The sequence below is a fragment of the Hemibagrus wyckioides genome, linkage group LG07 (genome assembly GCF_019097595.1).
Source record: "Hemibagrus wyckioides isolate EC202008001 linkage group LG07, SWU_Hwy_1.0, whole genome shotgun sequence".
Lineage (NCBI taxonomy): Eukaryota > Metazoa > Chordata > Actinopteri > Siluriformes > Bagridae > Hemibagrus > Hemibagrus wyckioides.
Genome location: NC_080716.1, coordinates 8,722,946 through 8,735,487, shown reverse-complemented (window position 1 = coordinate 8,735,487; position 12,542 = coordinate 8,722,946). Strand labels below are relative to the sequence as shown.

The 12,542-nt window shown below is 31.6% G+C and overlaps 2 protein-coding genes across 2 annotated transcripts; both read left to right on the top strand.

Moving 5' to 3' along the window:
• Positions 1 to 856: 856 nt before the first annotated feature.
• LOC131355890 (uncharacterized) lies at positions 857 to 5,187 on the top strand. The gene is made up of 5 exons (XM_058394451.1): positions 857 to 877; positions 972 to 1,067; positions 3,283 to 3,597; positions 3,908 to 4,021; positions 4,224 to 5,187. Exons 2-5 carry the CDS (start codon positions 983 to 985, stop codon positions 4,373 to 4,375), a joined length of 666 nt encoding a protein of 221 aa, XP_058250434.1. The 5' UTR covers positions 857 to 877; positions 972 to 982; the 3' UTR covers positions 4,376 to 5,187.
• Positions 5,188 to 5,381: 194 nt separating this feature from the next.
• Positions 5,382 to 10,874, top strand: LOC131355893 (M1-specific T cell receptor beta chain-like). The gene is made up of 6 exons (XM_058394452.1): positions 5,382 to 5,939; positions 6,037 to 6,329; positions 8,133 to 8,196; positions 9,364 to 9,678; positions 10,087 to 10,188; positions 10,447 to 10,874. The coding sequence occupies exons 1-6, from the start codon at positions 5,888 to 5,890 to the stop codon at positions 10,596 to 10,598; spliced, it is 978 nt and encodes a 325-aa protein (XP_058250435.1). The 5' UTR covers positions 5,382 to 5,887; the 3' UTR covers positions 10,599 to 10,874.
• Positions 10,875 to 12,542: the final 1,668 nt, after the last annotated feature.

Here is a 12,542-nt window from a genome sequence, read left to right as displayed (position 1 = left end):
AACCTGCTGAACATATGCCTCATAAGTGGGAGAGTAGACCAAGATGTCATCAGTGTATTCCACCAACAACCTCCCCAACATATCTCAGCACGTGATTGAGACACTGTCAATGCTAGAGAGTACCATGTGTCACCTTGTACTCACAGTGGCTACTGGCGGTACTGAAAGTGTTCTTCCACTCGTCCCCTTTGCAGATGTGTACTAGTTTGTAGGCACTACACAAGACCAAATTTTAGCAATGGATAGATGTAGATGCTTTGGGATGATATTGATAGGTGCAAGGGTAATTCACTTTGCACTGATTATGGCCCCGGTAGTCAATACATGAACGCAGGTCTCACGCTTTTTGACCACAAAAACAAACCCGGCTGAAGCTGGTGAAGTGGAAGGCTTAATGTACCCTTGTTGCAGTGCCTCTTTGATGTACTCCTCCATGGATTTTTGCATTTCAGTCACAGAAGGCCAAGAATGATCAGACACTTGGTCGATTGGGTTATTAACTGGTGGATGTGTTCCTGATGAATCACCCCCATCTCATTTCTCCTAAATAAAATGTAGTGATACAGAATTCATTGTAGTGAGGTTTTAGCTTTCATTATGCTGATTTGTTTGTTTTCTTTTGTCGACTTTTGCTTACTATAAAAGGAATCACAAACACTCTGCTTTAAGAAAACACACAAAATAGCAAATATTATATATAATACTTCTTCAGTTATACTGTAGATGGCTGATGTCCACATTATTAATATTAACATGGTATAAATTCTTGTAGAAGTGTTTCAGCCCCTAGTGGTAAGATAATAAGAGGTGAATTTAAATATCTGCATTTGAATTTGTTTTGCACAAACAAGAATAAACCATCTGTTACTCACCTCAGGTCACTGTTCTGTATTTCATGCTAAAATTCACAACTGCATTAGTTTCTCTGTAAATCAAATTTATTTATATTTGTATTTATAATTCATTTTAAGGTAAATGTCTTATGCCAGTGAAGTATTTTTTGTTATTGGACATCATGCTGTGGGGCAGGGTGGTTTTCGGATCAGGAACAAGACTTTATGTAACAGGTAAGATAAAGATTTTTATGCATAATTCTGGACACATATTGAGCATTTAAAACAAATTTGTGACAATATCTGAATATTAAAATAACCATATAGTAAACAAATGGTAAACATCTGTTACTTGTCTCTATTATATCTCAGAATTTAGATACTTTTAAAGAAGCTAAGAAACTTAAAGAAGAGTTAGATACTCTGAAAGAAAATGTAGAATAATGTAGAAGTGGGTATTTGGTGTAGTCTGTGTCACAGTGTAGTGGTGGATACGACATCAAAAGATTTGGATCTGGAACTCGGCTCATCGTCACTGGTATGAACACGTTTTGCAGTTTACTTTGTTTACTGACCTTCAAAATTTCAAAAATAAAAAGGCAAGACAAACTTAGAGTAAAAATAGATGGCATGACCACAGAGGAATCAATGTCTGTATAAAGAGAAATTTTTTACTAGTTTTAGATAAATATAACATCTCCAACAATTTCTTTTTTTCAAATATAGAAATGATTAAAAAGTTTGTTTGGACGATTATTTGTTTAGACATATTTGGTGTACTCAGATCATAGTGTGGATTAGATTAGACTACAGTTAAAAATGTGTGTGGATCTGGAACTTGGCTTATAATCACTGATATAAACACATTTAGCAGTTTCATTTCTGACTAGATAAAATGTCCAAAATTAATTAAATAAGGACAGAAGACAAAGAAGACTATAAAATGCCAATGGGTGCCATTAGGTTCAACAGCAAAACTCAAAATTAAATAAAATAAAAAAATAGTAAAATAAATACAGAAGTGTAAAAATAGACTAAATACCTAACATTTAAGAATATTAAACCACGGCTGCTTCTCAGAGCATTCACATTGGTGAAAATATCCAACATCTCCTTGTACAAAGGCTGCCAGAATGCATTTTGTTTGAATCTTTCTCTGGTCATGAATTATTCATGCTTTCTTTACTTTCACATAAAGAATTTTGCTTTAATTTGTTCTGTAACATTCACATGTGAGATAATTCACTGAAATGTTCCTGTTAAAAGAGCAGTGAAATATTATTGTACAATGCTGAACTGTGGACTGCAAATACAATCTTTACAAGAATTCATGTTTTTTAAACAATTAGTAATGTGTCATGTTTATTTGATAAATATTTTTCTTTCTTCTTTTCTGCATTACCAGTTTCAACAATTAACTACTAATTACCTCATGTGTTGAATTAGATTGCTTAGCATGGCATAAGCAGTAAATTCTGTATTGTTCCACATTGAAAGCCTGAAGTTCTGTAAATATCCTGATCCAAACTTAGCACTGCTAATAACACTCACAAAAGTGCTTGAAAATTCTCTCATGCTTGTAGCTTTACATCATTTACAAAAGAATTTGGTTTATCATGATGATGATGATGATGATGATGATAATAATAATAATAATAATAATAATAATAATAATAATAATAATAATACAAATATGAATAAATAAATAAATAACTCTCATTTGACAGGATACTCAGAAGGACCAAATAGACATCAATAAATCAATCATGCTGTGAAGTTTCATAAGGTTTCAGATAAAAGTCCAAAATTGAGGCTGAAACTGGTGGATATTCTAAATTCTTTATATATTCAGATAATACTGAAAAATATATATGTAACACATTATATATTAAAGCTTAATGTTTAACATGCAGATTGTTGTAATTATTAATTAATAATTACTATGAGCATGGTTTACACTGTAAATTTTGCATCTGTTCAGATTCATACTTAACACTGCTAATCCAGTAGCATGCGGTAACACACACACACACACACACACACACACTGAAATCTTATAGTAATTATATCATATAAGCATATTAGTTTCAAGTCTTTTTTGTACAATAATTCTTCAAATAGTGTGTAAATGTGTACAAAATCAGTGTTAGTGTTTAACATGCCATTTCATTAATAATGAATTATTAATTATTAATTAAAGTATGAGTGGAATTATATGGGTTAGCTTCGTGGGGTAACTGGCAAATTCTGCATTCAGGACTTGATGTCTTGATGTCCCAGTTCTATAATAGTTCACATCCATTTGTCTGTAGTTAAAATTGTTTACATGAAATTCCCAATTCTGTATGTTTACCCAAAAGACTGAAATAAATCTAAAAATAGGTTTTCTCTTATTGTGTTTATTGATTGCTCAGTAATTAACATATTTTCTTGTCCTTTAAATATACAGACACCCCGGTGAAAGAGCCTCAAGTGTCCACGTTCACAGTGTTCAAGCCTGAAGATAATAAGAAGGCTGTACTGCTGTGCCAGGCGAGAGGCATGTACCCTGATCTGGTGAGATTCACATGGCAAGCAGAAGATCACAATAAACGAAATGTTCAACTGGGAAGTGATGAGCGTCTGGAGCAGAGAGAGGAGGATCCGGAAGTGCAAATAACCAGCATGCTGATCATAGACAAACAGAAAGCAGAAAACAATAAATTCACCTGCACGGTTCAACATGACAGCAGTGTTAAAAACAAGAAATTATCCATTCCAACAGGTAACAATAAGGCAATGATCTGCTCTTATGTGTCCTCATCCAGTGTCACTCTGGACCTAAACAATATTAATAAATAAATAAATTATATCCCAAAAACCTCTGTGTTTGAAATAATGTTCACAGATACTTACAGTATGTCCTTAGTATTTATATTTGGATTTGCTTGCTGCTGTTGTTCAAACTGTTCATCATAATAAACTGTGTTTGTGCTGCAACTTGATTTAATTTAGAAATAACAATACAAGTTATACATTAAAACAAAATTATTTTCAGTGCACAAAACTTATAGTATGATTTTGATTCCTTACAGAGGAAGACATTCGAAAGGCTCAAAAAGAAAAGTCTGACTCTTCTGAGGAGGTCTGTCCAACTCAACAACCAAAAGAAGACAAAGAAGAGGAGGATGAAGAAATCAGTAATTTTGGTAAAGACATAATAATAAGCAAAATAGAATCAAAATATATTAATGACAAGTTTACATAAAATAATACTGTTTTTAATATTTCACTGGCCATTTTATATTTTGGTCTAAATGACTGAATATAACATTTAATGCCATAATGATAAATGTGATAAAAGTCTGATGACAATCTGTGAAAGATTTCCTCTTGATGTCTCCTGTGCAGGTTTGTTTGCACTCAGCCGCAGTCTGTATCTGTTCAGTGTGACGTATGTGATACTGCTGGTGAAGAATGTCTTTTATTTCTGCACCGTCTCTGTCTTACTGTGCATGAGAAATCCTGCTAACATGGAGATGATTCGAGGCAAAGGTCACTGATCAGCCAAACAGCATTCACTGGGGATATCATGTTTTTGTGTGTTGAAATCATCTAAAGATTCTAATCATTTAAATTTATTTTATACATTTTATGTTTTGTTTCTATCCAGTTACTTTTAATCCTCTTGTATCTATCTGTCTATCTATACAGCCCTTTAAATATTTTTTACCATATACTTACCATAAAGTACTATTGTTTAAAGGTGGACTGTTGCTGTATTAAAATATTTTTAAAACTATTTTAAAAATGAGTTATTTGATTGAAATGATGGAGGTCATTAACTAATTGTTTTGCTATGCATTCAGCTCATAAAATGATGCATGGATAAACTTTAATATCTCAGTTCAATACATAAAAATATTGTCTATTATAAATATTGTAGCAAATTACAATATACAATGCATATACAATGCAATATATACACTCATGTTTAATATTAGAATGTTATTTATTAGAGATAACAGCAACAACTACACTGGGCTTGTGTTTGTGGGTGCAGTGGTTTCACAGGGCAATGAGATTAACATCACCAACAAAAATAAAACAACAACAAAAACACCTGTATGACATATTTCCCCTTAACATTTAACAATAGCCAAACATCATTTTAAAAATATATTAGAAAGTATTAAAGAAAAATAAAGGACAAGAGTGTCCTATTGTGATCAAAAATTTAAGTCCAATATTTATTACATTATTGTATGATGCTATTCAAAATAAAACTGCAAAAAAAAACAACAAAAAAAAAAAAACGAACATTCAGAATAGGTTAAAATGTTATCCTGAGTAATTCTAGTCTAGCTAACTGTTATTTCCTCTGAGGATGCACCTGACACACAGTGGCCCAGAGGTATTTCTATGATATGAAAACATCTCCATTGCTCAACAGTTATTTGGTTATACAGAGTAACGTTTATATATATATATATATATATATATATATATATATATATATATATATATATATATATATATATATATATATATATATATAAACAATGTTGAATCTAAGTGCATGTCTGTTAGTAGCTTCTGAACACTAAACTGAAATGTTTTTAAGCAGTATATACAATGCTTTTTAATGCTTGCACATGAAAGGTTGTTGTTAAATGAAAACATGTCTTCAAAGGCATACTTTCACGATGGCCCTGAAAACCCTGCACATCTTTCTGCAAACACTTTAAACAGCAAATAATGCATGTGATCTCGTGATGCCCTGATCTAGCCTTTTCTACCAGTGGAAATCATTATGGAAAGCTCCAAGAAACATGTGACTTTACCATTTCTTTTAGGTTTGTATATTTTGTTCATTATTTTTGTTATTTCTGAGCCATGTATTGAATTCTCTGGTTGTGTGTGTGTGTAACATAACTGAGCATTCACTGAGTTATTTTAAAGGATTGACACAAAACAGATTAAGAGGAGGAGTTAATGATATGATGAGCTCCTCTTAATGATATTCATCATTTATTTGGAGGGATTTCACAAGCTTCCTGCATCATACAGTCGCCATGAATCTCACACTGCAGTTATGTCTCTTGATGACTTTTCTAATCTGCACAGGTATGTTTTAGGCCCTGAAATATATAAACAGCCCTTATCAAATTTTCATTCATATCCCTTATAAACTTAAATAATATATTTTTTCTTTTTTCCACAGTGCACAGTGATGTGGAGCTGCATCAGAAAGTCGCAATGACAAAATCTACCACTAAGCTCGCCAAGATAGAATGTACCTTCTCCTCAGAGTGTAAATTTTATATTCAATGGTATCAGAAGAAAGACGCCGAACCTTTCAAGAGAATTCAATATGTGGACATCAATAGTGCAGCTCACAGTAATGACCATGGCTTTGGGTACTTAAAATCAGAGAAGACAGCAAGAAATAAGTTAGCTCTGATAATCCCCAATGTAAAGCCTGAGCATTCAGCAACATATTATTGTGCCTGCTGGGTGGAGGAGCACAGTGAGATTAAAACTGTGAGTCCTATACCACAACCCACTATCAAAAGTCACAGCTTCCTCCTAAACTACATACTTACATACCTGGAATTTATATATTTATTTGATATCAGAATTAAAGCAAAGGTCAAAGGGCTACACTAAAAGCCAAATGCATGACGACTGAAATTTTAAATAATAAATATTTACCAACACCAAATTAGCCTACTACCAGTAGTTGTTTTTGAACTAATAAGTTGAGTCAACCATGTTCAGAGCCCAATTTATTTTAGAGCCTTTCATTCTATACAATCCCTACCAAAAACTTCAAATTAGTTTATTATTATTATTATTATTATTATTATTATAATTATTGTTGTTGTTGTTGTTGCTGTTGTTATTTTCATTTTATCATTATTATTAGTAGTAGTAATAGTAGTATTGTTGTTTATTTTGTTGTTGTTGTTTAGTTATCTCCATTTATATTTGTTTTTTTAAACATGCTCTCTCATATTAGTACTGTATACATTTTGAAATTTGAAAAGAAAAGAAAAGAAAAGAAAGTAATAAAAAAGAAAAAATGTTATTGAATAAATCTATTTTTCTGTTTTTTTTTCCTATTTTCTATTTTTTTTATCATGACTTTCAGTGATGACAAGAAAACAGAATCAAAGCTGGCTACTGAATTCATGTTCAGAACACAATATCACAAAAACCAAAGAAAAAAATAAGAAATCGGCTTTTATATGGTAAATTAAGACCTGTTTTAGCTTACAGTAATTCAGTGATTAAATATGTATTGGTTTATATTTCCATCTCATTTCTTAATGAAGACATGGATGACATGAATTTTCGAGTGAATTCTTAGCTTTCAGCTGCACTGCTCTGTTCAAGTGATGCCTCTATTAATAAAATGACAAACATTCTGGGAAAATAGCTGTAATAGTTTCTATTATAAGTAACCCTTGTCCATTCATACTTGTGCATATCAGTGTTGTATAATGTTTAAGTGTGACAGCGTTTAATCCCCTAGTGGTTTATTCACAATTCTTTTATCAAACCTTCATTTGAGTATTGTTTTCATACTCAACAATAAAATGACTTCTACTCAGCTCACATCGCTATGATGTACATAGGTATAATGTTCAAATTAAAATCCGCATGGTTTCTCATTAAAAATAGGGAAAAATATGAATTTTTAAAATTATTTTTAAGGCATACATTTATTGTATATCTATGAAGTATTATTTGTCATTGGACATCATGCTGTGGGAAACTGGTGGAAGAAAGTTTTCGGCTCAGGAACAAGACTTTATGTAACAGGTAAGACAGAAACTTTGTGCATATTTCTACAAACATCTTGGGGCTTTAAAGCAAATTTGTGACAGTATCTAATCATAAACCTCTGTGATACTGTAATCTTTCTAAATAGCCAATAAAACTAGTCTCTACACTAAGAATTTAAGCTATTAAAGGAAATAATTGGACATCCAGTTGTTTAGAGGTATTTGATGGAGAGTGTCTCAGTGTGAGACTAACAGCTATGGACAAACCTACTACTACAAAGTATTTGGATCTGGAACTCGGCTTACTGTCGCTGGTATGAGTGCATTTTTCATTTTTATTGACTCACTGTCCAAAATGAATAAAGGCAAAAAACTTTATAAAGTAAGATGATAATTGATTACTCGTTTCCAATATTTCTAAGTAGCTAACAAAATTGGTATCTGATCTCAGTTTACAAAATCTTTTAAAAAATATTTTCTAGGTGTCAGATTATTTAGAAGTAGATATTTGATGTAGTATGTGTCACAGTGTGTCTCTGGATACATTTACACCTACAAAGTATTTGGATCAGGAACACGGCTTATCGTCACTGGTATGAGCACAATTTGCAGTTTTGTTTTTACTCACCGAGTTAAAAGTTTTTCCAAAATGTACGGCAAGGTATCACCAAGAGAAATGTTCCAACCTCTCTCTCTCTCTCTCTCTCTCTCTCTCTCTCTCTCCCTCCCTCCATTTTTTATAATAAAACTGTAAAAAAAATTTAAATAGGAAAATGAAAATTAAACAAAATAGGAATAGGAGTGTTTAAACGGAGTGTACACCCCTTTGAAAAAAATGAGTGTAAAAAATATCTGCAAAGGAAATCATGTTTTATGTCATACCCGACTAAATAGATATGTTTATTGGACCTATAGATAAAAATATCTGCATCTAAATATTTCTTTTGTAAAAAAAAACAAAACAAAATGAATAAAATATTATATATATAAATACTTATATATGTTAAAAAATATATAAATACTTGATGCAGTCAATATTATGCATTAAAGCACAAACTAAAAGTGAAGAACAAAGATTTTATCTGCAAAACATTTAAAAATATTAACCATAGTTGCTTCTCAGAAGATTCAAACTTGTTAAAATAGCCAATAGTTCTGTTATGAATGTGGACAAAATGCATTATTTTATAATGATTATTTTAATCATTTCTCTGTTCATAAACTGTTTATTAATTCTTTCATTTGCTCTTTTTAAAAAATCCTTCCATTTTGTTTGTATAAACATGTGTTTGTGAGATCATTCACTACAGTGTTGCAGAGAAAATGCTGGTAAAATGTAAAAAGCTAATCAAGTTACAAGTAACTCTGGAGTGCAGGTGCAATCTTGTACAGAATCTGTTTTTTTACATAACTAAATAACAAGAACATCTCAGATAATTAGGTGACAGGTATATGTACTGTACAGTATAAGTATCCTGATCCAAGCTTAGCACTGCTAATGCTTGACAATTTAAAAAATGTCTATACTTGACAATTTTAATGCTTGGGACTCTTTACTAGAATATTCATCATCAACCAGCATGTTAAGTTAGACCCTATAGCAGACATTAGGCCTAAAGTATTTTTTATGTGAAATGTTATAATTTTTAATTCTGTTTGATTACCCAAAAGACTGAAATAAATCTAAAAATAGGTTTTCTCTCATTGTGTTTATTGATTGCTCAGTAATTAGTATATTTGCATGTCCTTTAAATATACAGACACCCCGGTGAAAGAGCCTCAAGTGTCCACGTTCACAGTGTTTAAGCCCGAAAATAATGAGAAGGCTGTACTGCTGTGCCAGGCGAGAGGCATGTACCCTGACCTGGTGAGATTCACATGGCAAGCAGAAGATCACAATAAACAAAATGTTCAACTGGGAAATGATGAGCATCTGGAGCAGAGAGAGGAGGATCCGGAAGTGCGAATAACCAGCATGCTGATCATAGACAAACAGAAAGCAGAAAACAATAAATTCACCTGCACGGTTCAACATGACAGCAGTGTTAAAAACAAGAAATTATCCATTCCAACAGGTAACAATAAGGCAATGATCTGCTCTTATGTGTCCTCAGAATGTCATCCGTTGTCACTCTGGACCTAAACAATGTCAATAAATAGAAAATAAATAAATCCATTAAAAAATACATTCTAAAGACATCTGTGTTGGACTTAATGTTCACAGATGTATATTATTAATGTAATATGCAAACCATTACAAAATTTCATACAGTATGTCCTAACTGTGTATCCCTGATTTGTATTTGTTTGCTGCTGATGTGTGAGCTATTCGGCATTAATACATATGCTTTGTGCGCCATCTACATGATCTTTTAAACTAATGCTTATAATTATTTCTTTATTTAGAAATAATAGTACAAGTACATATTACAAAATTATTTTCACATTTACTAAACTTACACAGTGATGTTGATGCCTTACAGATGAAGACATTCGTAAGACTAAGCCAAAGCCTTCTACCAACTGTTCAACCCATATAGCAGTAAAAGGAGTGGAGGATGAAGAAGAGGAAATCAGTAATTTTGGTAAAGAGATAAATATATATAAATCATCTAATGATTTATGTTTGTGAATCTAATATATTAATGAAATTATACTATTCTATTAAATAATTATGACCAATTTATATTTTATCTGTTATAATAACTTTGATAAAATTTTATTTACTTGTAAATAAATGTAAAATTTATTAAATAAATTAATGACAGAATGTAACATAAAACAGTTATATGGAAGTTTGATGACAATCTGTGAAAGATTTCTTCTTGATGTCTCCTGTGCAGGTTTGTTTGCACTCAGCCGCAGTCTGTATCTGTTCAGTGTGACGTATGTGATACTGCTGGTGAAGAATGTCTTTTATTTCTGCACCGTCTCTGTCTTACTGTGCATGAGAAATCCTGCTAACATGGAGATGATTCGAGGCAAAGGTCACTGATCAGCCAAACAACATGACTTCTTTTTTGTCCGTAAATGGGTCTCATTCATTTGACAATTCTTTTGCCTACAGTTTACTTTTACCATGTCTTTTACTATTTGTGTGTTTAAATACGTTGAAGACTCAAATCATTTAAATTGTTTTTTTTATTTATTTCCACCCGCTTCTATGCTATTTCTACTCATTGATGATACCAACTTATATTGCTTTTCATTTATCTTGTTTTTGCCTTGATTATTAAAGCTGAACAATTGTTTTATTAAATTATTTTCAAAAATAAAATGCGAAGAATAAAATCAAGACCCTTCTAAAATTTTTATAATAAACATTTCCATTTCCACACAAGAGTTTTTGTGTGTATTTCATCATTTAATTATTATGCAATTTAGCTCTTTTCCTGTCAACACACGCATTTATATAATTGCTAATTGTTTTCACAAACAGTTAAAAAGGGCTTTATTAATTTACTACAGGCCTTTTTTTTATGATCTTTTAGAGTAATTACAGGTTTGGAGTGTTTCCTTATAGCATTATAAGACAGAGAAGATTGTGAGATGGTACGGTGATGATCAAATTAAAGATTTATATCATCATAAACTTGCAAACATAATTATTTATGAAGTGACAATACTGTTTTGTTTTTTTCCATAATAGATTAAATTGAACTATAGAAGTAGGCATTGTGGGTTAAAATCATAACAGAGGGATGACAATATTGTTTTTTATGATTTTTAATAACCTATAAATTATATTTGCATTTTAATGATAATATTATTAATGAATGCTTACTAGACTGGATTTCTGAACAGGATGTCAATCTGTTATATTTAAATGCAATGTTCAAATGCAATCTTCACACATTTTCTCTCAGATTTTAAAATCCTAGCTGGATTTCAATGGACTGGCATTGTATTAGTACAGTGAAATGCTTCACTAAATATCTCCACTATATGTATTTGACTTTTAGCAACCACTGGAGGTTTACTAACATTGCTTTAGGCAATTTTTTTAGGCATTTTACATTTCATTTGGAATTGCAACAGATCACCTTTAATTAGACAGAAGTAATTCGTGTTATTGTTAATGCTGTAAATAAGCAATTGTATTCATTCTGAATTACCAGGAGGCTCTCAAAAGTTTCCATGTAGCTTACCAGTTGATTGCTATCCTGGCTTAATGTTTAGTTGTACTGGAAAAATGTCAAATAATAATATTGAGACATGTCCATCATTAAAACAACACACCAGCTTTTATAAACAGTTTTTATGTACCCTTAAAGTACATTGCATGCATTTTTTTAAACACCCCACAATTTTCTTTGATTAAAGAGAGAAAAACACTTTTTAAGTAAATTAAGAAGTCTTACTGAGGATGATATTGCTGATTATTTGGTGTTTGTAATATCCTATCACATTTCACTGAAAACCAAAAAGAGAGCGTAACTGATGCATTTGTGTTTTTCGTAAGTCATGTTTATTGCATTGATTAGAATGGAAACTGCTGTGGGAGGAAGGTATGGTGGGTTTTGCATGAAGTGCAGCTGAGTGTGTTTACTGGAAATATACCACATGTTGCAGTTTAACCACAGATCACTGAGATGATAAGTCATTAGTCTCCACAGGAGGTCTTTTTTTAATACACAAATGTTCTTCAAAGGGTTCTTAGTAAAATTAGGAGTGAGAGCGAGCTGAGATGAGAACTGGATTGTGTAACTAAATGTTGCTATGAATGTTTGCTTTATTGCATTTTTTTGCAGACTAAATGGCTTGGAATACAAAATGCAACTCAAGAATAGAAACTCAAATTAAGTAGATGGCTTTGTTCATATAAAAACACAAAAAAAGTTGAAACTCAATTAGACAAAATTAAAATCACAGTTAGTAGACTGGAATCATGATACATAAGCTCATCAGAGTGGGGCACATTTTGTCCAAGGCAGTGAAA